The 26255-nt window shown below is 40.3% G+C and overlaps 1 protein-coding gene across 10 annotated transcripts in view; it reads right to left on the reverse strand.

The window, feature by feature from the left end:
- KIF6 (kinesin family member 6) overlaps positions 1-26255 on the reverse strand; it is a 332020-nt gene that overhangs the window by 273842 nt on the left and 31923 nt on the right. For 9 of the 10 annotated variants that reach the window (XM_061624903.1, XM_061624906.1, XM_061624910.1 and 6 more), the window contains exon 4: positions 5611-5758. In XM_061624903.1, coding sequence (XP_061480887.1) covers positions 5611-5758 — 148 coding nt within the window. Of the gene's footprint in view, positions 1-5610; positions 5759-26255 lie in introns of those variants that run through there. The other variant, XM_061624912.1, reaches the window with a different exon arrangement.

A 26255-nucleotide genomic window follows, 5' to 3' on the forward strand; every position in this document is an offset into this window, starting at 1 on the left:
TAGAAGAACACTGAGTTGGAAGGTGCTCACTCCACCTCTAAGGTCATGCTCATATCCTAGAACCTGTCCTTTCAGGAAGAGATGGGTGCCAGCTCACAATCTAACTTTCAAGAATATTCTGAATCTAGCTCTGCACATACCATATGTGGGACTAAACCGAGACCACGATGAAGTATTCCAGTAAACAGAAGTTATCCAGTAAATGAAAATGTTCTTATTTTAAAATTATCAAATTTTAATGGACTTAGGCATTCAGAATAGTGTTATGCCACCTTTTTGCCACACAGAGGCATTCACCAAGGCTTATAAACCAACAAGGTTTAACTCAGTTGCAGCTTGGACCAATTAAGCCGTGAGAGTGAAAGAATACAGTGCCTTGCAAAAGTAATCAGACCCGTGAGCAATACCCTCATACTACTGAATTACAAATGGTACACTGAAATTTCATTCTGTATTATTTATTTATTTATTTTTTAAAACTTATATACCGCCCGACTAGCAATATCTCTCTGGGCGGTGAACATAGATACAATAAAATACAATATAATACAAAAACATCAGTCTAAAATCAAATTTCACAATCTAAAAACAGCAAAGGCTAAAATCAAATTACAAACATTACAATCATTAACAAAAAATTAAAATGCCTCGGAGTAGAGAAAGGTTTTAACCTGGCGCCGAAAGGATGATAGTGTCGGCGCCAGGCGAACCTCCTCGGGGAGACTATTCCATAGTTCGGGGGCCACCACTGAGAAGGCCCTTGATCTTGTCACTGCCCTCCGGGCCTCCCTATGAGTCGGGACCCGGAGGAGGGCCTTCGTAGCAGACCGTAGTGTACGAGCCGGTTCATAGCGGGAGAGGCGTTCCGACAGATATTGAGGTCCCGCGCCGTATTGTATTTTTTTTGAAACACTGAAACTCACCTTACAATAATTGATAGGATGACCAGGAACGGACAGAAAGTGGAAAGCACCAACTCCTGCTGTGGGTGAAAAGCTGTATTTACTTACAGTAAAGGTGAGATCAGTTCTAAATACTACTCTTTGTGAAATACACAAAAATGTTTTGCAATAGACACTACTCCTAGCTCTGATATCCTTCTTGCTGATTTTACAGCAACTAAAAAGAGTCCATGAAGAAGCAGACTTTGATGGCTCAAAAGATGGTTTCTGGAGCACAGATAGAACTTTATGCAAGTCCCATGTTGGGAATCAGTGCTGAACAGGAGAACTGGATAACACTGTCCCTCTCAGAAATTGTTTTAATTGTTTAATGAGTGCCAAGAGATTCAGATGGTGACTTCAATAGAACTGACGATAAAGCTGAAGGCTGTCTCTGCAGTCTATTTGGCCTCAAACCTTGCTTCAGCCCATGCTGCAGAAAAGACAGAAGTTCATCTATCCCTGCCTTACAAGACGCAATGACTCCTGTCTCACCAGTGCAAAAAAGCTGCAAGTAAACTGATTAATTCCTTATCACTGACAGACAACACAAGGCCAAAATTGTATGGATGATCTCTGGTGGTAAACCTGCTCTCAACAACTTTCTCTATTCAGCCTCCAAGCGGTTAGGTTCACCCATTCTGGATCTGGATGAACTAGAGGGGCCTACAATAGCAGATCTGAGTCCGTAGTGGCTCCAAGCTAAATTCACCACCTTCAAAAATCACAGTTATCTTGGCCAATATAGGGCCAGCAGAACGATAGAATAATAGAATACTAGAGTTGGAAGGGGCCTATAAGTCCATCGAGTCCAACCCCCTGCTCAATGCAGGAGTCCAAATTAAAGCACACCCAACAGTTGGCTATCCAGCTGCCTCTTGAATGCCTCCAGTGTTGGAGAGCCCACCACCTCCCTAGGTAACTGGTTCCATGCTTGTACCTCTCTAACAGTTAGGAGGTTTTTCCTCATGTTCATTTGAAATCTGGCTTCCTGAAGCTTGAAGCCATTGTTTCGTGTCCTGCACTCTGGGATGATCGAAAAGAGATCCTGGCCCTCCTCTGTGTGGCAACCTTTCAAGTACTTGAAGAGTGCTATCATATCTCCCCTCGGTCTTCTCTTCTGCAGCCTAAACATGCCCAGTTCTTTCATTCTGTCCTCACAGGGCTTTGTTTCCAATCCCCTGATCATCCTTGCTGCCCTCCTCTGAACCTGTTCCACTTTATCTGCACCCTTTTTAAAGTGCAGTGTCCAGAACTGGATGCAGTACTCAAGATGAGTCCTAACCAGTGCCAAATAGAGGGGAACTAATACTTCATGTGATTTGGAAACTATGACACTAGCTTTCTCCAACCACACGTTCTTCAAGACTTGAGACAATATTGGAATTGGAGGAAAGATGTAAAGGTTCCCGGCTGGCCAAGGAGAATTCACGGCTTCTGTGCTTTCTACTCTCAGAGATGGAAACCTTGTGAAATACCTCTGAAGCTGATAATTCAGATCTGATGCAAACAGATTCACATCCATCTTCCCAAACTCGCACCAAAGCTGCTTGAAGATGTCCTTATGGAGCTTCCACTCTCCTGGCTTCACAATGATGGCTCAACCAATCTGCTTGTATATTATCCACTGCTCAAAATTTCTGGTTCTTCACCATACGGTTCCTCCATGAATGAATCTGTCATCCTTGCATCTCTTTTATACAGTTCTTCAGTGTATTACTTCCATCTTCCTTTTATTTTATCTCCGTCAGTCAGTGTGTTCTCCTGTTGATTATTCAACATCCCTACTCTTGGTTTAAATTTCCCCTTCATTTCTCTAACCTTTTGGAATAGGGCTCTTGTTCTACCCTTTTTGTTGTCATTTCTATACAATAACTATTGTAATAGTTCTCTTTGTCCCTACGTACTAGTTGCTGTATTGTTGCATTTAGGGTTCTAACTGTGTTTCTGTCTCCTTTTGCTTTTGCTTTCCTTCTCTCTTTAACCATTTTAAGAGTTCCTTCAGTCATCCATTGAGGTCTTTCTTTTTAACTAGAGGTATTCTCTTTTTGCATTCTTCCCTGATAATGTCTCTTGCTTCACTCCACAGTTCTTCTGGTTCTCTGTCAACTAAGTTTAAAGCCTAAAATCTGTTCCTTATTTGATCTTTATATTCTTCTCGGATGCTATTTAAATTGTATTTTGGCATTATGATTGATTTGTTGTTGTTCTTTAGCTTTACTTTGATTTTCAGTATAACCCGTTCATGATCTGTACCACAGGCTCCTGGTCTTGTTTTCACAGAAAGGTCTCCATCTTCTGCTACCAATTATATAATCAATTTGATTCCTATATTGACCATTTGGTGATGTCCACGTGTACAGTCGTCTTTTTGGTTGCTCAAAAAATGTGTTCACAAGAAACAAATTATTGGCTTCACAGAATTCAATAAGTCTTTCTCCTGCTTCATTTCTGTCTCCTAAGCCCCATTTCCCCACAATTCCTAGTTCTTCTCTGTTCCCTGCTTTTGCATTCCAGTCCCCCATCTTGTTTTGGTGTGTGATCAATTTCTTCCTGTTCGTCTGAGTAAAATCTCTCCAATTCCTCTCCTTCTGTGTCTATTGTTGGAGCGTAGATTTGGATTATCCTAAATACATTAATATGGGCATAGGATCATATTAGAGAGTCAGTGTGGTGTAGTGGTTAAGGTGTTGGACTATGACCTGGGAGACCAGGGTTCAAATCCCCACATAGCCATGAAGCTCACTGGGTGACCTTAGGCCAGGCATTGCCTCTCAGCCTAAGAGGAAGGCAATGGTAAACCCCTTCTGAATATCACTTACCATGAAAACCCTATTCATAGGGTCGCCATAAGTTGGAATTGACTTGAAGGCAGTCCATTTCCATTTTCAGGATCATATTATGAATAATAGGATTTATTTCAGTTTTGAAGGATTTATGAACACAATGTTAGCTATCTTAATACAGAACACTGTATCTCATAATTCAGCCATGTCTGTAACCATTGGACCAACAAATTCACTAGCAGCTGTGGAGCAGCTGTAAAACTCTGCCCTATGAATGCAATTTACCCTTCAAATTCTTCTATAGGAACTTGTTAACTCGTCCTTTCGATTCAGATACCATTTTTAACAGATCTTAAAAACAGATGGAAAAGGGTCTCTGGAGAAAAATGCATTCTGGACAAAATACTTTAATTACATTTTTACTGTTTACAGATTTACCTGTTTCATGTGTTCTGCAGGTGCAGCTATACAAAACTAATTGCCTATTTCTTTTTGGCTCTGATAGAGTCAGTGAATCAACTTCTTGTCATTTGTAAAGGTAAAGGTAAAGGTGTCCCTGCACTTGTAGTGCGAGTCGTTTCCGACTCTTAGGGTGACGTCTTGTGACGTTTACTAGGCAAATCGTATATATGGGGTGGGATTGCCAGTTCCTTCCCCGGCCTTTCTTTACCCCCCAGCATATGCCAGGTACTCATTTTACCGACCACGGATGGATGGAAGGCTGAGTGGACCTCGACCCTTTTTACCAGAGATTCGACTTCCTCCTTACGTTGGAATCGAACTCCGGCCGTGAGCAGAGCTTTCGGCTGCGTTACCGCCGCTTACCACTCTGCACCAAGTATTTCAAATTCTGATTTCACAGTAAAGAAAGGGCCCACAAAAATAAGAGAGAACTTGGACAATTCTGGGAAAGCATACAGTTCAGCAATAGTACTTTAATACAGGTTCAAGATGGACTGTGTATCTGGTTGTCAACCAGCCCTCTTCAGAATCTTAATCAGTTTATTGTGAAAGGTTTGAAAATATTCATGTACAGGGTCTCCCATTACCCCTCACTCAGAGCCAGTGCCAGGCATGACTGGGCCTTTGGGCACCAGCCTGCCCCAGGCCTGCAGCGCCATAGCCCAACCACCCTACACGTGGCATGGAGTTCATACACCCACCCGCCCGCGCATCCCATCTACCTCTTCTGTCCCTGTGAATGACATGCACACTGCATATGCATGTCTGCCATCAACCAAGATGACAGCAGGGGTATCAGACCTTTAGGGAAGCCCCCACCACCATCTTGATTGATGGTAGGCATGCATGCGTAGCACACACATCATTCACAGGTACGGGAGAAGTAGATAGGGCATGCGTGCCAGCTTATTGAAGTCCATGCTGACTGTATGGGGCACCTGGGAGCTTCCTCTCCATGATTGGCGGCAGGGTCAGGAGCCAACACTGCTGCAGATTGTGGAACTGGAGCACTACCTTCATGGGCCACTCTGGGCCCCAGGGGCCTTGGCCAGGGTCCGATCTGGCCACCCTCTGGCACTGACCCTGTCCTTGCTCCAGGACCTTATATCTCTGTCACGATGAAGAGTCTTTATTTATTTAATATCTCACCACTAGTCTCAAAGGAGCCCAAGGTGGCAAACACCAAAAAGTGAAAGCAATGCAATTAAAAATAAAATAAAAACATACTTAAAACATTAAAATCAATTAAACGCAGTTAAAATACTAAATAATTAAGAACATCTAAAAACAATCACATAACATACCCAAACAGTTAAGAATTTCAAGCTTTAAAGCATCATAAAATTAGTATTTCTTTCCTTATCTATATAATTATATTACTTAATTAATTTTTTAAAGAAAAATGAGCAGAGAGAATGTACCTTTTGCAACTGCTGAAAAATATAAGATAGTGTCCGTGGAATTATGCCCCGATCACTGTAACGCTCTGCTCCTCCTGTTATGGTAAATGTCTTACCACTGCCTGTCTGTCCATAAGCAAATATGGTGCCATTATAGCCAGCTAGAGCACTGAAAGTGGAGGAATAAATAAGTATATCATATGTTATCTATGGATAACAAATGTCAGTTTATAAACCTTCACTCTATGATTAGTATAGCCATGGAAATCTTTATTGACATGACTGGATATTCCTTACATTTTTAAGATAAAAAGGAACATCTACATTTTCTTGAACCATACAAAAACATATAATTTTGATATTCTACAATTAAATATCACGCATACCCCACATGTATCAGTTTGTGACTTCCAGTATATAAATACATTTTCAATTAATAATATTTTATTATTTTTTTATTAATAATATTTATACCAATCAATATACATGATCTCTAAGCAGATTATACCAAAATATAAATGCCAATCACAAAATAAATAAATAAATAAATAAAACCATTAATACACATCAATAAAAACAGAATTATGAATAAAACTTTATATCCAGGGAAAGCTTGCATAAAAAGGTGCTTTTTCAGGAGGCATTTAAAAGTAACTACTGTTTCCACCTCCTGAATTGCACATGCGAGGGTATTCCAGAGGGTTTGGTTGTTGTTGCTGTTATATGCCTTCAAGTCGATTACGACTTATGGCGACCCTATGAATCAGCAACCTCCAATAGCATCTGTTATAAACCACTCTGTTCAGATCTTGTAAGTTCAGGTCTGTGGCTTCCTTTATGGAGTCAACCCATCCCTTGTTTGGCCTTCCTCTTTTTCTACTCCCTTCTGTTTTTCCCAGCATTATTGTCTTTTCTAGTGAATCTTCTCATTACGTGTCCAAAGTATGATAACCTCAATTTCATCATTTTAACTTCTATTGATAGTTGTAGTTTAATTTGTTCTAACACCCAATTATTTGTCTTTTTTGCAGACCATGGTATGCACAAGCTCTCCTCCAACACCACATTTCAAATAAGTTATTTTTTCTCTTATCCGCTTTTTTCACTGTCCAACTTTCACATTCATACATAGAGATCGGGAATACCGTGGTCTGAATGATCCTGACTTTAGTGTTCAGTGATACATCATTGCATTTGAGGACCTTTTCTAGTTCTCTCATAGCAGCCCTCCCCAGTCCTAGCCTTCTTCTGATTCCTAGACGTCATAACGTGGCATTCCATTGATCATGTATATTGCCAGCAAGGACTCCTCTGAAGATCTTAGTAATTAGTAACAGACAATATAAGGCAAAGCAATCCGATAGGTATTGTATATAATCAGACAGAGTTCCAAAGAGGATCATAGTAATGGCATGGGGATAATCATCCATATTTAGGATCCTGACTATCCACTGTTACCTTCTCAAACTGTATAAAATGGGTTATGTAAATCCCAAAATTAGCTTCTTTACAAAGAGTTGCCAACCATTTTGGTTTTATGGATGAATTTGCAAATCAAATAAACTGGCACTGGCACTCCACCCACACACCATGCAACCAAGCATACACTGCAACCTATTCTATTGGCAAAAATAGAATGCTTCTTTCAAGCTTAATTTCAGTGGGGAGAAAAAACACTGCAGGTGCAAATGAAGGCCTACGTGGGCGCATTGGCACCCCCAAAGTAAACTCACCAAAAAGCCATAATAGTCATTAATCTCTCAGCATTCCAAGAATTATTCCCTAATTTGTGAATTAATTCTGCTGCTATACATCTTTTTCTTGGTGCTTACAAATAAATTGCTTAGGTTTCCTAAAATGTAGTTTCTGCAGCTTTTAATAATTATTCATTGAACTAAATTAATTCTGGCTACATTAATTCACTGAAAAGGTACGTGTGACTGACCACAAGAAATTTTTCTTCAAACCTTTAATCTGTGGCTCCATTACACAAAATCAGCATAATTATCATTGTTTGTCCCATCAAACTGTTAAAATAGCTCTGATACATGTTATAAAATTAATCTGATGTACTCTGTATTCAATGCAGTAAGCATAAGCAAATGTCTAATGTATACTATTGTACATTATTAATTTTTATGGAGATTCTAATCTGCTTCTAAAGCTGTGTTTGGAATAAACTTTACTGTATTTCTGGAAAGTCTCCATATGTTCAGTTCTAAAAGAGTCCAAAGCAATCATCTTGCCCACAACTGCCTTGGAAAGGAAACTATGAGTTATACAAGCGGCATTCCTATTCATGCCACCATCTTTTTTCCTCTCTGGCAAGGAAGGGAATCCAGAACTGTGAGCCAGATAACTGTCTGGGCAACACAGCACCAGCTAGCACTAGGGATAGGGGAGAATTCAATTCAGTTTGCATTTAAAATAGAATTTATCAGAGCTTGGAAAAGTTACTTTTTTGAACTACAACTCCCATCAGCCCCAGCCAGCATGGCCACTGGATTGGGCTGATGGGCTTTGTAGTTCAAAAAAGTAACTTTTCCAAGCTCTGGAATTTATCAAATCCATGCTTTCTGAAACGTATATGAAAACTGAAACACAGCCATCCTTCAAAATTTACACTTATTCCAATTTTGCATTGCAGTTCTCCAACCAACCAGTGTTTACAAAACTGCATGTATTGTGGAAAATGTGTATAACGATGAATATATTAGTGAAAATAACATACAAAAACATTTTATATTGCAATAAATTGCTTGCAAAAACGTCTGCATTAATCAAAACAGCTTAAAAATGTGTTTAGAGGAGGAATTCACACTAAAATGCTGAAGGATTCTCATGAGCATTAAAAAAAATTCACAAATTGCTATAGAAATGTGGAGAACTGAATTTAAGACTGGAAAAATGAGAAACAGAGAGAACTGAAACTGACAGATCTTTCCGTCCCTTGCTAGCACCCTCCTGTCTTCGGAAGGGGGGGCACGGGAAGCTTGTTTTCCTTCTATTTCCCCTTGGACACAAGAAGCATTTCACGGAAATGAAAATGGACAGTGGAATGGTTCTTTAAGAAAATAATCAAACATTAAAGAATTAGCTAATCTATAGAAGACTATTGGAGATAGTTCCAATACCCACACAGGAAGGTAATCAATGTAGATTTAGCATGCAGGATCATTCCATTGTCGAAATTGGGGAGAAAGGAATATGGGCACTATCTTCCATATTTATGATGCTTGCCTTCAGGTGACCTTGGGTAACAAGCTGCCCTGTTCAACCAATGGACTGAGTGACACTTAGCCAGGAAGACACCTTTTGGACCCAGGTGATGTGGCTGGATAGGTGTTCCCGGGAAGAATGCTGTGTGGCAATGCAGTGTCATTTCTAGGAGTAGCGTACTGTATGGAAAAAAGAAGGCTGCCCCCGTCACCTTGGAGAAGATTTAAAGTTTTCAAAAGAAGAAAATGGAAGAAAAAACTCCTCTGGTCACCTCATAATTGATTCCTTCTTCCTCTGAAAGTCAAAATACTTTCTTCCACCTGATAAACATCAATGAAAAATTCCCACCACCACTGTCATTAGGGGGAGAGAATGGTCCAAGAAGTTGAGGGAGATGTTTGCACAGTTCTAATTCTATACTGAGTTTTGAGTACACTATTTCAGAACAAACCAGTTGTCATTTCTGATTTCTCAAAAAAGCATAACGTCTAAATGCAAAAGACAGAGCTCAATGCAAACGCAGCTGTAGGTTGCAGAAATATACCCTATAATTTTCCTATAATTCTGTCATCCCCCTGACATTGTATCAATGGAAACATTTCAAACATTTCATAATCAAAGAAGAATTATTTTCTTGATAAGATTTACTAGACAAAAAAGATTGTAATGGATTTGTTCAGCTCAAAGATCCAACATATGCTATGTAAAAGGGGGAGCAATATTTATGTACTCTCTGTTTATGAGTAAAGTTATAAATAAGTTAAGCTAAAAAAAAGCAAAACCTTTCTCTTCATCTCTAGGAAGATGGGACCATGTGCAGGTCAACAGCTAGTTTGGTGCCATGAGAGAGGCAAAGGGCTTCCAACTCATTTATCTGGAAGCCTAAGCATTTGCCAGATGGCTCAGCATAATCTACAATAGCAAAATGTCAAAGAAAAGAACACAATAAAATGCCAAAGAAAGCCAGGATCTGCTCACAACAAAAATAGCAGAATTGTCAGAAGTATTTGTTTTCTGCCTGGTTATTAGGCAGATATTCTACCACAGTTTGCAAAATAAGCCATGTTTGTTTGTTATACATGTTGTTAGAATGAAACAGTTCAGAGCTTGGAAGATTACTTTTAAAAAGTAATAAATTACAGTTACAGTTACATGGCCCAAAAAAGTAGTAATTACCGTTACAATTACAATGGCTCTGAAAGTAACTGATTACTTTACTTTTCCTCGAAAGTAATCACTACAATTACATTTCAGTTACTTTAAAGAAATGCCTACAAGGTGCTGGCCTTGGCTGCTGCACATCTAAGTAGCCTAAAACAACATTAAAAATAAACAAACACATACAGAGGTAGTAGAATAATTATTTTTATTCATAAGATAGCAATGGTGGTCTCTCCGCTGGTAAGAGTGGTGGGGAGGGAGGCTGAGGCCAGTACTCAGATCTTTGCATGTCAAACAAAGTGCAACCCCCCCATTCAGCCAGCCAGCATAATCTCTGTCTCCCAGACCCTGCCCTGCCACCAACTAAGGGACATACACTCAAGCAAACATTTTCCCCTGAGATGCAAAAAAGTTAAAATACTGCAAATGCAGCACAGTAGCCAGAGAGGGTGGTGCAGGCCACTTTGTGTGCCAAGTGCAAACAAAGTATTCACTCACGCACACACGCGTTATCATCTTTCACCTCCACAGTTCTTTATCTCCATTCTGCTGCTGCTGCCTCCTCCTCCTTTATCCATGTTCTTGACCTCCAGATCCTTTTTCCCTCCACTCCATTCTTCACCACCACTATCTGTTTTTTTAAATAATTGTTTTCTCCACTCCACCCCGTCTCACTCTCCGCCTCCTCCCTTGTCACCTCCTACCCATCCACAGAGCATGAGGAAAGAGCGACACTGCACAGAAGCCCAGTTTGAGGCACATGATTTTCATCCACAAATCAAAGGAGCAGAAGACTTCCCCAGCTCCCACCCCCCAAGTAATGCCCAAAAGTAATTCTGGAAACTTTACAATTACTCTACAAAAGTAGTAAAATTACTCCTAGTTCTGTTACAATCAAAATGTAAAGGAATTACCCACTCGTTACTCAAAAAAGTAAAGAATTACAAGTAATTCGTTGCTTGTAACTAGTTACTTCCAAGCTCTGAAACAGTTGTTTGTTAACTTTAGGATTAGCTGAACATTGCATTTTTGGACTTTGTGGCATTGCATTGAAACTGAGCAATTCTTTGAATGGTCAGCTCCTTGGACTTGATAGTATAGTTGAAGGACAAAGCAAGCCTTTGCAGTTTTTCTCAGCCTGAGAAGTGGATCTTGGAGGCCCAGTTCAGATATAACAATCTTGGTCTAATAAGTCATTGTTCATCAGATCAAGAATGAATCTTGTGTCCTTACATTCCCACAACTACTACTTCTACTTTGCTGGAATTCAATACTGTGAGGATTTATTAAACCACAGTTTCCTGTTGCATCCAAAGTGGTAAACTGTGATTTAATCTCAGTTTACAAACCAGCATATGAATCCTACAGTCCCAATCTGTACCACTGAGGTTTCTGGACTGTCTTCAAAGAAGCTCCAAAATGCATTACAATAATTCCAGTCTGGAAGTGACTAGACTGAGGATAGGTGCAACTTGTCTAGAAAAGAGCACAAATTGCACATCAAATGAAGCTGGTAAAAGATTATCCTGGACAGTGCTGCTATTTGAGCATCCAAGAGCAGAAATGGACCCAGGAATACCCCCAACTTGTACACCTGCTGTTTCACCTGCACAGAACAAATTGCACATTTATTTTTCTATCAAGTTTAATCTTGCCTGGATTAAGCTTCTGTTTATTCACCTTCATACAGTCCAAATTGCCCCCAAACACCAATTTAGAACCCACTTCCTCCCTAGGATCAGATTATGGAAATGGGATTGAAGTGCCATTTGCATACTATGATTAGTAAAGTACTATAAAAAGTTAAACGAATTCCAACTGTTGCTTACTCCATTTTAAAATGGTGTTAGCCACATTGTCAAGGGCCTCATGGAGAAACTTTGGCAGGACTGGGAGAATCAAGAGTGGGTTACATATTTTGTGAAGGTGGCTGAGGAAATCACAGAAGAAATGCTTCTAGAAACCTCTAGCAGGTCTGTGTCTAGTGAGTTAATTGATGTCAGCAACCCCCTTTCATCTACTACAGAGAGAAAGGAATCCCCACTGGCACCCAGTCCAGAGCTAGCTACTGAACAGATAAACCCTAATGAACAGACTGAACTCTTCCAGATACAGAGTGGAACTGTTGGAGCCAAGGTCATGTAGAATAGATAAAAGGAGGCTTCAGCTAAAAAAATCATAATCTCTCCCCAGAAGGAGTCACCACCTTGCTGCAAAGGGTAGAAAATGCTACCGTTGGCCTGTGCAAGTAAAGTTCCCGCCCACCTCTCATTCATAGATAGATAGATAGATAGATAGATAGATAGATAGATAGATAGATAGATAGATAGATAGATAGATAGATAGATAGATAGATAGATAGATAGATAGATAGATAGATAGATAGATAGATAGATAGATAGATAGATAGATAGATAGATAGATAGATAGATAGATAGATAGATAGATAGATAGATAGATAGATAGATAGATAGATAGATAGATAGATAGATAGATAGATAGATAGATAGATAGATAGATAGATAGATAGATAGATAGATAGATAGATAGATAGATAGATAGATAGATAGATAGATAGATAGATAGATAGATAGATAGATAGATAGATAGATAGATAGATAGATAGATAGATAGATAGATAGATAGATAGATAGATAGATAGATAGATAGATAGATAGATAGATAGATAGATAGATAGATAGATAGATAGATAGATAGATAGATAGATAGATAGATAGATAGATAGATAGATAGATAGATAGATAGATAGATAGATAGATAGATAGATAGATAGATAGATAGATAGATAGATAGATAGATAGATAGATAGATAGATAGATAGATAGATAGATAGATAGATAGATAGATAGATAGATAGATAGATAGATAGATAGATAGATAGATAGATAGATAGATAGATAGATAGATAGATAGATAGATAGATAGATAGATAGATAGATTGTTGTGACAACATTCCAATGTTGCTTCTGTGCCTGTAACCTGGTTCATGCCTAGAATGTCTGATGCTACATTCCTGTACTGACTCCTGGAATAAAGCTTTTTTGCAAAACCCAGTCTTCAAGTCCTAAATCTGCTTTTCTGGTTGGGAGCAAGGACACATATGTACCCTCAGAAGAAAAGAAGCTGGAAGGTTACAAACTCCCAAACTGGAATAGCCTGACAAAAGAGCCATTTCTATACCAAGCGAGGAAACCCTTTCACTCTGATAAGACCATGTGTTTGAATCCGTCACAGGGCTGAACATTTATTTTATTTAATTATCAGTTAGACAGCCAGTGTTGTGTAATGGTTAGAGTATTGGACTAGGACCTAGGAGACCAGGGTTCAAATCCCCACCTGACCTACCTCACAGGGTTTTTGTGGGGATTAAATGAGGAGAAGGAGAATCATGTATGTCACCTTCAGCTCCTTGGAGAAAAAGGTGGAATATAAATGCAATGAATAAATAAGTAAAATAAATTAGTACAAGGTGTTTTATCAGTCAATTAAAGAACTGAAAACTAACCAATTCTACAATAGTATGCAAGTAAGGTGTCCACATACCATGTCAATATAGAAGGGGAGTGACTTCATTAAGCTGTAACCTAAAATACACATCTGACACGTGTGTGATACAAGAGTCCTTCCACAGGATATAGAACAATACTAAGAAACTGTTTTGAGATTAGGAGTAGGAAGACTTTCTTGTTTTTTAAAAATGGTACTTATCTAGTTATGCTGGCAAAACTTAAAAATCCAGCCAATTTCCATCACAAGGAGATGTTCATTATGAGAAGAAAGAGTGAAGGAACTAGCAAGAGCAGAGACGGGCAGAGAAGCCCAGCTCCAGAGTACCACTTGTTCAGTAGACCCCCTTTCTGACAGTAACAGTGTCACAATGTGACTAGAAACCTAAATGTTTTATCTGAAGCAGTTGAGTTTAAACATGGTTACATAATTGCTTTATTTACTTAATTATCTCTGTACTTCAAACAAAAACACATCAAAGATAATCCATAATCCAAAAAAGTGGCCTTGCTGTACAAACTGTTGCAAGTTTTTGCAATGCTATAAAGTTTCATATTAAGCTGTTTATGAATTTGGGACAGAGTAGGATGCTATGCAGATATGCAAATGATTGTTTGTTACATTTTCCCCAAGATTCTGGAAAGGAGTCTTCTTTTAGAAATATATACCTAAATAAGTACTATAAAGTACATGGAACTATACAAATCTTTATGTGAAAACGTGATGCTCTCAACAGGGTTAACTCCCCAGGTCCTAGGTTCATATTGGAAATCTCTAACATTTATAAAATAATGTATGTACAGCCTTTCAGCCCCCAAACAGTCCTAACTGAAGTTTACAATATGAACATAACAATTAGATGATAAAACCCAGAAATCATTAAGACAAGCTAATAAAAGAAATCCACAAGCAAGCAGGAATTTAAAAGGATAAAAAGAGAGCAGTGGGAGCTAGCAGGGATTGAGTCAGGTCCTATCTACCGACACCTGCTCCATGGACATGGAACGCTACCCTCCAAACCTCAGCAGAAGGAAAAAATCTCCCACAGAACCTGTGAGACTGAGGACAAGGTTTTTGTTGCAGACACCTGGCTAGTGGACGAGGATCCAGCATTGTAATAAGAGACCTATGCAGTGCTGGGAAAACTTGAGAGTGGGGGAGCTAGCAGGGTATCGAGCCGTATCCTATTCACTGACCCCTCCTTTGTGAGGTGCAGCACTGGAGTGCAGCGTCTGCTGTGCTGTGGGAGGGGTGCAGCCACAGGGATTTGCCACTTTGGCAAGCCACTTAAGCAAGAGTGAGTCAACGCTGTTACTTTTTAAAAGTAGTAGAGCCCATGAACTATAGTGTACAAGGTTGTTAATCACTTTGTTTGAATTACAATTTGAACTAGCTGATGGTCATATTTTGGATGGATTGATGACTGATATTAACCTTGGCACCTCCTTGATATGACCTTGGAACTGGCTGGAGCTAGGATTTTAGCAGACTTGGACTTGTTGGATAATTTGAATGATACTAGCTTTTGGACATAGGTGGCATGTGACTATTTCAAAAGAACAAATTGGGACCTGACTTAAATATTTAAAGACTTGCAATGGAAGACTTAATTTACTGTTGTGGTACTGACCTGCTGTGGGGTTTTAAGTAGAGCAGATGATAAAAGCTATTGGATCTGAATGAATTTAATTATAACTTGAATACATTAAATGTTTTAAATGCTTGAGGGGGGACCAATTTTATTATTGTGTGGGGATCAAATATGATAAATTAATGAACGACATCGATAAAGTTGCTGAATAATAATAAAGAATTCCCACTGTTGAAATTAAGAGTCATTTTTGCTAAAATTCAAAACTAATCTGGAAAGCATATAATAGAAGGTGCATAATAAATTGCATTAAATTGGTTATATAAACGTTTAGACTGGGAATAATAAAATGCTTATAAATGCACCCGAATGAAATTGCTTTGTGAAGTATAAATCACATACTGGAAAATGATCACTGTATTTAGTTGGATTTGGATTTTATTTTCACATGAACTATTTAACTTAAAAGTTTGAAGGGGAAATCGAATGAACTATTTGTTGTTTTTTAAGGAACTGCTTTGAAATTGATCACAAATCAATGAACTAGTTAAGGAATTTATTCCTTTTCTTTTCCACTTTTGTTGCTCTAATTAATTATTGAATTATTATATGAAGAAAACACTAAGAAGATTCATTTGTATACCTACTGAATGACACTGTAGTTGGTTTCCCAATAGTTCTACATGGGAATACAATTCTACATGGGAAAATGCAACAGTGCTCTATCAGAATAGCCACCCATAAAAAAAGAAGCCAGAAAATCAAGTTAAGATAGCAGAGTTTTTGAGTAAAATGGGTACCAGGAAACATTCAAAAGGGCAAGGCTCAAATGAAGATGAGAATGGGAAACAAAATATACTACCCCTACCTAATATCTAACAAGCATTTTCCAGAGAAATAAAACTATTTGAAGAAAGAACGACTCTGGCTCAAAGGGAAAAAACACAGAATGTTGGATGAAGCAACAGGACAAAATACTCAACAGTTTAATTAATGACTTAGACATAAAAGTAGAACAAGACCACCTGACATTACAAAAACAATTACAAAAGTAGCCTGCTCCAGAAGCTAGAGGGGAACCCAGCTGACGAAGCATCAAGGCCCCAGCTGACAAAGTGTCACGGAGAGTTATGCAGCAGGGCAAGGAGGCCAGGGCACCCCACTCTGCCTGTCTGTCCCTTGACCTGAACAAAACCTTCATTTTCAATAAATTAACTCAAAAAACTACAAAAACAATTATGCATGTAGGAAGCCAGCAGGGGCATGGTGGCTTTCCAGTGTTTTGCACTGTCTGTTACATGTACGACTAACTATCTGTTGGACAGAAGTCATGGGTGTGGCCTTGGTGCAATGAGCTCCTGGCCCTCCGGGAACATGTTCACTTCCTTGAGGCCAAGGGGTGAGCTGGAGAGGCTGAGAGAAGCAGAGAGCTTAGTGGATGAGGCCTTCAGGGATGTTATAGCTGTATCCCACTCCAAGGATGATAGCTCTCCTGCTATCATGGAGAATGAGGGTCTCAGGGAAGGAGAGTGTCTACCCGAGGAACAGGGAAACAATCCCTCAGAAGGAACCCATTCATTGGTGGATGAGCAGCTATCCTCTCATGCTGAGGACGCTTCTCTGGCAGGTGGAGGGATCCTCGTATTGGGTGATTTGATCATTAGGAACATAGATAGTGGGGTATATGATGGCCATGCAGACCTGGCACGAAGGTTGCTGATGTTGCCTGTCATTTAGACAGCTTGATAGATAATGCTGGGGAGGAGTCAGTGGTCGTGGTGCATATTGGCACCAAGGACATAGGGAAATGTAGCTGTGAGATCCTGTAAGCAAAATTTAGGTTGTTAGGTAGGATGCTAAAAGCCAGGACCTCCAAGTTGGCTTTCTCTGAAATGCTACCAGTTCCACGTGCAGAGCTGGCCTCATAGGCACAGCTTTGTAGTCTCAATGCATAGATGAGACGGTGGTGGGGTGGAGGGGGGATTTGGATTTGTTAGGCACTGGGGAACATTTTGGGACACGCCAGGCCTGGACAAAAGGGGTCTTCGCCACTTGAACCTGAATGGAACCATACTGCTGGCACTTGAAATCAAAAAAGGTAGCAGAACAGCTTTCAAACTGATTGAGGGAGGAAAGCCAACAGCAGCTGAAAAGGGTCCAGATTGGAATAAATCTCTGCCGGGATAAAGACAAAAAGGTAATGAAAACTTAAATGCAGTAGGCCGAAAACTAGGCACTGTGAGTGCAGGGACACAGGATAGCAATTCAGAAAGGTAAAATTGCCACAGGCCAAAGCAAAAATGCCAAAGACACTTGAGAGACACTGTATACAAGTGTCTATATGCTAATGCTAGAAGCCTCTGAACCCAGATGGGAGAACTGGAGTGCATGGTCTTAGAGGTCAGCACTGATATGGTGAGCATAACAGAAACCTGGTGAAATGGAGAAAACCAGTGGGACACAGTTATCCCTGGATATAAACTGTATCAGAAGGACAGGGAAAGATGTATTGGAGGTGGTGCAGCTCTGTACATGAAAGAGTGCATTAAATACAGCAAGCTAGAAATCCCAAAAAAATCAGACTCCTCCACAGAATCATTGTGGGTGATGATACCGCACCCTAGGCATGTGCTATCAACTCTCCAATCAAAATGCTGAGGGAGATCTTGAGATGAGAAATGAAATCGAGGAAGCATCCAAACTAGGAAATGTAGTAATGGGTGACTTCAAATTATCCTGACATAGACTGGTTACATATGTATTCCAGTCACAACAAAGAAGCAAAATTTGTACATACCCTAAGTAACTGTGCCCCAGAACAGCTGGTCCTGGAAACTGACCAGAGGGACAGTGACCCTGGACTTAATCTTAAATGGCACCCAGGACCTGGTGCAAGATGTAAGTGTTGTCGTATCAATCAGGAACAGTGACCATAATGCTATTAAATTACACATACATGTAAATGACCAATTGCCAAGAAAATCCAACATGATCACATTTGAAGAGGGAACTTCCCAAAAATGAGGAGATTGGTAAAAAGAAAGTTGAAAGATAAAGTACAAAGAGTCAAATCACTCCAAAATGCTCGGGAGTTGTTTAAAATCACACTAATAGAAGCTCAACTGGAGTGTATACCACAGATTAGGAAAGGTACCACCAGGGCCAAAAAGATGCTGGCATGGCTAATGAACAGAGTCAAAAAAGCTATTAGAGGCAAGAAGGTTTCCTTCAAAAAATGGAAGTCTTGTCCAGATGAGGAAAATAAAAAGGGCTCTGGCAAAAGAAATGCAAGAAGACAATAAGGGATGCCAAAAAAGAATTTGAGGAGCACATTGCTAAGAACATAAAAACCACCAACAAAAAAATATTTAACTACATTCAAAGCAAGAGACCGTCTAGGAGATTGGACCCTTGAATGACAAGGGAGTCAAAGGTGTGCTAGAGCAGGATAAGAAGATTGCAGAGAAGCTAAATGAATTTTTTGCACCTCTCTTCACAGTAGAGGATATAGGGCAGATCCCTGAACCTGAACTAACATTTGCAGGAAGGGAGTCTGAGGAATTGAGGCAAATAGTGGTGATGAGAGATTAAGTTCTAGGCTTAATAGACAAAATAAAAACTGACAAATTGCCAGGTCCAGATTGCATCCACCCAAGAGTTCTCAAAGAAATCAAATATGAAATTGCTGATCTTCCAATATATATATGAAACTTGTCCCTCAGATCAGCCTCCATACCTGAGGACTGGAAAGTGTAATGTCAATATTTAAAAAGGGATCTAGGGGGGATCCTGGAAATTACAGGCTGGTTAGCTTAATATCTGTCCTGGGAAAACTGGTAAAAAATATCATTAAAGACAAATTAAGCAAGCACATAGAAGAACAAATCCTGTTGAAGCAGAGCCAGCATGGCTTCTGTAATGGAAAGTCCTCTCTCACTAACCTATTAGAATTCTCTGAGACAGTCAACATATACAGTGCCTTGCGAAAGTAATCAGACCCCTGACCAATGCTCTCATATTACTGAATTATAAATGGTACATTGTAATTTCGTTTTGTATGACAGTTTATTTTGAAACACTGAAACCCATAATCAATTATTGTAAGGTGACATTGGTTTTATGTTGGGAAATGGTTGTAAGAAACATAAAAAACTACTGGGAGAAAGGGTGGGATACAAATCTAATAACTAACTAACTAAATAAATAAATAATAAAAAACTGAAACATGTTGCTTGCATAAGTATTCAAGCTCTGTGCTGTGGAAGCTCCCAGTTTACACAGATGAAAGAAATTGCCCTATCGAGAACACAATCGCCTTATCATTGGCCTCCACCTGTGAACCATTAAAGTTGCTGCCACATTGTTAGGATAAAAACTCCACTGTTGAAGGATCATTGGTCAGGCTGTGTATCTGAAGGAAATTCAAGGCCAAAGAGCATTCTACAGAAGTGAGAGATAATGTAATACAAATGCATAGATTAGGAAAAGGGTACAAAATAATATCCAAGAGTTTGGATATCCCAGTGAGCACAGTTGGATCAATAATCAGGAAATGGAAGCTGCATCACACCACCCAGGCACTGTCAAGAAAAGGCTGTCCCTCAAAACTCAGTGCTTGAACAAGAAAGAGACTTGTGAGAGAAGCCACAGAGAGGCCAACAGTTACTTTGAAGGAGCTACAGAGTTTAGTGGCTGGGAGTAGAGTAATGGTCCACCAGTGAACCATATCAAGACCTCTGTATAACACTGGCCTGTATGGGAAGGTGGCAAGAAAGAAGCCATTACTCAAAAAGTACCATCTGAAAGCACGTCTGGAGTTTGCCAGAAAGCAGGAGAGTGCCCCAGCTGCCATGTGGGAAAAGGTTTTGTGGTCAGATAACACCAAGATAGAGCTTTTTGGCCCAAACTCAAAGTGCTATGTGTGTTGCAAACCTAACACTGCCCATGCCTCAAGACACACCATCTCTACAGTGAAGTATGGTGGTGGCAGAATCATGCAGTGGTGATGCTTCTCATCAGCAGGGATTGGACATCTTGTTCAAATTGAAGAAAGAATGGATGGAGCAAAATACAGCAAAATACTGCAAGAGAACCTGCTTCAGTCTACTAAAAACTGAAGCTTGGGAGGAAATTCACTTTTTCAGCAGGACAATGATCCCAAGCACAAGGCCAAAGCAACACTGGAGTGGTTCAAGAACAAAAAGGTGAATGTCCTGCAGTGGCCCAGTCAAAGTCCTGATCTCAATCCCATTAAGAATCTGTGGCGCTCTTTGAAAATTGTGGCGCACAAGCGACATCCAACCAACCAGAACGACCTGGAACGAATCTGCCAAGAAGAATGGGCCAAAATTCCTCTGACGCTGTGTGCAAAGCTGGTACATACCTACCCCAAAAGACTTAAAGCTGTTATTGCAGCGAAAGGTGGCTCTACCAAATATGAATGTGTGAGGGTTGAATACTTATGTAAGCAACATCTTTCAGTTTTTTATGTTTCTTACAAACATTTCCCAACATCAAACCAATGTCACCTTACAATAATTGAGTTTGAGTTTGTTTCAAAATAAAATAGGTGATCCAGTGGACATAGTGTACTTAGACTTTCAAAACGTTTTCAACAAGTTACCTCACCAAACACTACTGAGTGAGCTTAGCAGTCATGGAATAAGAGGAGAGGTCATCTCGTGGATTAGGATCTGGTTAAGTAGCAAGAAGCAGAGAATAGGAATAAATGGACAGTTCTCCCAATGGAAGAGTGCAGAAAGTGGAGTCCCCCAAGGATCTGTATTAGAACCTGTGCTTTTTAACTTGTTCGTGAACAATCTAGCACTAGAGGTGAGCAGTGAGTTGGCCAGGTTTGCTGAAGATACTAAATTGTTCAGGGTTGTTAAAACAAAAAGGGATTACAAAGAGCTCTAAAAGGACCTCTCCAAACTGAGTGAAGGGGCAGTAAATTGACAAATGCAATTCAACGTAAACAAGTGTAAAGTTATGCATATTGGAGCAAAAAATCTTAATTTCACATATGCGCTCATGGGGTCTGAACTGGAGGTGACTGACCAGGAACAAAACCTTGGAGTTGTAGTGGATAGCTCAATTAAGATGTCGACCCAGTGTGTGGCAGCCATGAAAAAGGCAAATTCCATGCTAAGGGTCATTTGGAAAGGTACTGAAAATGAAACGGCTGATATCATAATGCCGTTGTGTAAATCTATGGTGCTGCAGCATTTGGGATACTGTGTACAGTTCTGGACACCTCACCTCAAAAAGGATACTGTAGAGTTGGGAAAGTTTCAGAAAATGGCAACCAGAATGATCAAGGGGATGGACCAACTCCCCTATGAGGAAAGTTTGAAGCATTTAGGGCTTTTTAGTTTCAAGAAAAGGCGAGTCAGAGGTGACATAATAGAGTGTATAAAATTATGCAGGGCATGGAACAAGTAGATATAGAAAAGTTTTTCTCCCTCTCTCATAACACTTAAACTTGTAGACATGTAACGAAGCCGAAAGTTGGAAGATTCAGGACAGACAAAAGAAAATACTTCTTCACACAGTGCATAGTTAAACTATGGAATTTGCTCCCTCAAGAAGCAATAATGCCCACCCATTTGGATGGATTTAAAAGAAGATTAGAGAGATTCATGGAAGATAAGGCTATCAATGGCTACTAGCCATGATGGCTATGCTCTGCCACCATAGTCAGATGCAGTATGCTTCTGAAAACCAGTTGCTGGAGAGCGTGCTCTTGTACTCAGGCCCTGCTTGTAGGCTTCCCATGGGCATCTGGTTAGCGACTGTGAGAAGAGGATGCTGGACTAAATGGGTTAGTGGCCTGATCCAGCAGGCTCTTATGTTCTTAAAAAAACACAACTTATGTTCTTAAAAAACATTATGTCCTTAAAAAAACATGCTCTATGTACTGGGGGAGTTCCCAGTAGATAGAGCAGGCGAACCTTTTGAAGCCCTTGTCACACTGTGGAACAGTGAGGAGCATCGGGCTCTTGACATGGTTGCCCCCGAGCGCCCTCTCTAGCACTGTGGAGCCTGGCTTGCACCTTGGTACACCAGTGAGATAAGGTCAATGAAACAGGCTGGACAACAGCTAGAGCGCAATGGTGAAAGACATGCTGTGAGGCTAATCGGGCATGAGTAAAACATCTAACTGTGGCTGCTGTGTGGTGGTGAGGGCAGCGAAGAAGGCCCACTTCTCTGCCTCTATCGCATCCTCAAGTATCTGTCCAGTGGAGCTTTTCCGCATTGTCAGGGGTCTGTTGACATCAACTGAGGAAATGGAGTTTTAGACCCTTCGAAGGCCCACTGTTAATTGTTTGCAAGGCACTTTGAGGGTAAAGTTGCTCATCTCCATAGCAGTCTTGATGCCCCATCCACATCTACTGTAGTTCCCAATGAGGTGTCCAGTGCAATGTCTGCTGCAACTTCTTGGGAATGGTTTCAGTTGATGCAGCCTGATGACGTAGATGATGCAGCCAGCAATGTGTCCTCTTGACCATTGCCCTTCCTGGCTTATTAAAGCTTGGCGAGGGGGTTTGACTAAGGGGATCCAGGATGTGGCCAACGCATTATTGCAGGAGGGAGTGGTTCCAGCTGCCTTGAAAGAGGCAGTGATCCAAGTGCTCCTGAAAAAGCCCAGCCTGGACCCATTGGTCTGCAACAATTACTGACCGGTCGCAAATACCCCCTTTTTAGGGAAGGTGATTGAGAGGGTTGTGGCGCAATTGCAAGTACTCTTGGATGAAATAGATTATCTTGACACATTCTAGTCTGCGTTCAGGCCCGGTTATGGGACTGAATCGGCCTTGGTCATCCTGATGGATGACCTTTATCAGGAGGACAGGGGGAGTGCGACCCTGTTACTCTTACTTGATCTCTCAGCGGCTTTTGATACCATTGACCATGGTATCCTTCTGGGCCAACTTGGTGAGACGGGTATTGGAGGCACTGTTTTACAGTGGTTCCAATCCTATCTCCAGGGTCACTCTCAGAGAATAGCATTGGGTGACTATCTTTCGGCCCCCTGGCAGTTGTGCTGTGGGGTGCCGCAGGGTACCATCTTGTCCCCCATGCTGTTTAACATCTATATGAAGCCCTTGGGAGCAGTCATCAGGGATTTGGGGCAAGGTGTAGCAGTATGCTGACGATACCCAGCTCTATTTCTCTGTAATATCTGAATCGGGAGACGCCGTGCAAGTCCTGAACCACTGCCTGGACTCTGTGGTGGGCTGAGTGAGGGCCAATAAACTGAGTCTGAATCCTAGCAATACAGAGGCACTGTGGGTTGGTGGTTCCCGAGTTCAGATAATTGGTCAGTTGCCTGCTTTGGATGGGGTCGTATTCCCTCTGAAAGAGCAGGTCCATAGTCTGGGGGTTCTCCTGGATCCATCTTTCTCACTAGAAGCCCAGGTGACCTCAGTGTCTAGGAGTGCCTTTTACCAGCTTTGGCTGGTAAGACAGCTGCAACCATTTCTGGACTGGGATAGCCTGACCACTGTTGTCCATGCACTGGTAACCTCCAGGCTGGATTACTGTAATGCGCTCTATGTGGGGCTGCCCTTGAGGTTGGTCCGGAAGTTGCAGCTGGTGCAAAATGTGGTGGCAAGACTGCTCATGGGGGCAGGGTATTGCCAACATGTCATCTCGCTGCTGAAAGCACTGGCTGCCCATTTGCTATTGGGCCAAGTTCAAGGTTCTAGTTTTGATGTACAAAGTCCTATACAGCTTGGGACCAGGATACCCCAAAGACCGTCTTATCACTTATATACCCAGTCAACCACTGCGCTCTGCAGATGAGGGCCTCCTGCAGATACCATCGTATCAGGAGGTCTGTTCGGCAATACATAGGAAATGGACCTTTAGTGTGGCAGCACCTACCCTGTGGAATTCCCTACCCTTAAATATTAGACAGGTGCCATATCTGTTATCTTTTCGGCGCCTATTGAAGACCTTCCTACTTCAACAAGCCTTTTAAGTTGAGACCATATCCCAGTCTGCGTCTGTGTTGGAATTGCTTTTTAATATGTTTGTAAACTGTTTTAAAAAAACATTATGTTTTTAACCTTTTTTTCTTTTTAAGATGTCTTCAAAGCTTTTAAAAAATGTTTTTAAAGATGTTTTGTTTTAATGTATTTTAAAGTCTGTTATTTTTATGATGTTTTAAAGTGTTTTTAGTGTTTTTGTTTGCTGCCCTGGGCTTCTGCTGGGAGGAAGGTTGGGATATAAATTAAATAATAAAATAAATAATAAATTAATAAATAAAATCATCAGTGAAAAATCAATGAGAAAAAGAGGGTAAAACAAACATGCCCATCATAAATTAAGAATGATAGAAAATGCACAAGCAGAATAAAAGAACATCGTAAGAGAAACCAAAGCTAAAATCAGAGAAATAGAAATACAATTGGAACCAAATAAAGCAAGACCAGAGAACATAATACATGAACTACAAGGAGGGAGGGGAATTAAAACTAAAAGCCTTACGGAAGGCTTAGAAAGAAGAAACTTAGAAGTGCTATTAGAACAATATTTGTTTAATTACACTCAGTCACACAGAAAACTCAGCAGAAGGAGGCCTTAGCTGTCCCCCTAAAAATCATCAGTCAATGGGCCAGTCTAACCACTCTTGAGAGACAGTTCAGCAATCAGCCTGCTGCCATAAAAAAAAAACACTACATTATTCACTACCGGAAAACTCCGACAAGCCTCAAGTATAGGACTAGAGCTTGAACCCTAAAGCACTAAGTCTAAGTTACCTTAAATATACTTATATCCAGTAAATGCGTTCACATAACCCACAGCCAACATACAGCCCACCAAGAGGTTCTGGGTGGCCTGTAAAGACACCCCAACAATTCAATATGTTTTTTAAAAAAAACCAAATAGTGACATCCCCACCCATTAGGATTGCCAGGCTCAGGGCCTGAGAATGATTCTGTATCTTTAAGATAAGAGAAAATTCAGCCAAGTGCAGGTGTTCTTGCAATACTGTAATGGGGAAAACCACAAGGTGAAATTCTCCCTTCCCCCTGCACAACTTTTAAAGATACAGAAGACCTCTTGGAGGCCGGGCCCAGCAATTTTTGAGGATTCATTGTAAAACCTCAAAACTTTCATTGTTATTTCTCTACAGGGAAAGGTGTTAATATGTTGTCTGCTTGTAGACATAAGATAGACTTTTTTCAAGGGGTAGTGTTATAGATTTGGGGGTTTGGATTATGTCTGTTGGTCCAGTAAAGCCAGCAATCTTGTATCTGGGAGTAGAGTTATGATCTACAGTAGAGAAACCTTGCTGCACTTGTCCAGTGGGTATCTTTGTTATGTTAACTGACCTATTCATTACCCAATTTAACCCATGCAAAGAAAGATGTGTTTCTTGTGATGATTCAGTAGACTAGCCCTCCCCCCTCACCTGGCTGGGGCAATGAAGTAGCTTTTGTGGACTTGAAAGTTGAAAAAGATACAATATACAGCATCAAGCACAGCATATTACAATTGGTAAAACAGGAAGAAAAACCATTAAGTGATCCACCTACCCCACTGGGAATTTTAAAGTGGTGTATGCAAACTTGCGGTGCACTGCACAACTTTGTGGTTCAGACATATGGCAACCAGAACCACAGGTATGTTCTGTGGTCCCGGTGGCCACATTTCTGTGTCACTGGTTCAAACATTTGTCTCAATGCAAACAGCAAAGAGAAAAATATCCCTGACTGATGAAACATTAATACTGTATAAACTAAAAAAGTGAAGGATAACAACCTTAGATAAATATAATCAAAATATGTATACAGAATACCACAAGCAGTGTTGCAAAAATGTATTACATGAAAATGAAGTTCTATATATTAACATTAAAAAGCAAGACATCCAAAAACAATTAATTAAACAAACACTCTAGTACAACTGAGACAAATAAATTCATAAAGTAACCGTATCACATGAATATAACATCAACATATGAAAAGCCTAATGAAGATCTAACCAGAAGGAAATATCTATGTACCACAGGCTATCTCATGATTTTCTTCAAATAGATTTTTGAAAAAGACTGAAATGTCGTAAGATGTTTTTTGTGGTACAGATCTCTGAATGACTGTGGTTGCCAAATGCATTTCAACAGAATCACCTTCTTCAGTGGCGTATTATGTTTTGCAGC

This window comes from Rhineura floridana, chromosome 4 (genome assembly GCF_030035675.1).
Source record: "Rhineura floridana isolate rRhiFlo1 chromosome 4, rRhiFlo1.hap2, whole genome shotgun sequence".
In the NCBI taxonomy this organism is placed as follows: domain Eukaryota; kingdom Metazoa; phylum Chordata; class Lepidosauria; order Squamata; family Rhineuridae; genus Rhineura; species Rhineura floridana.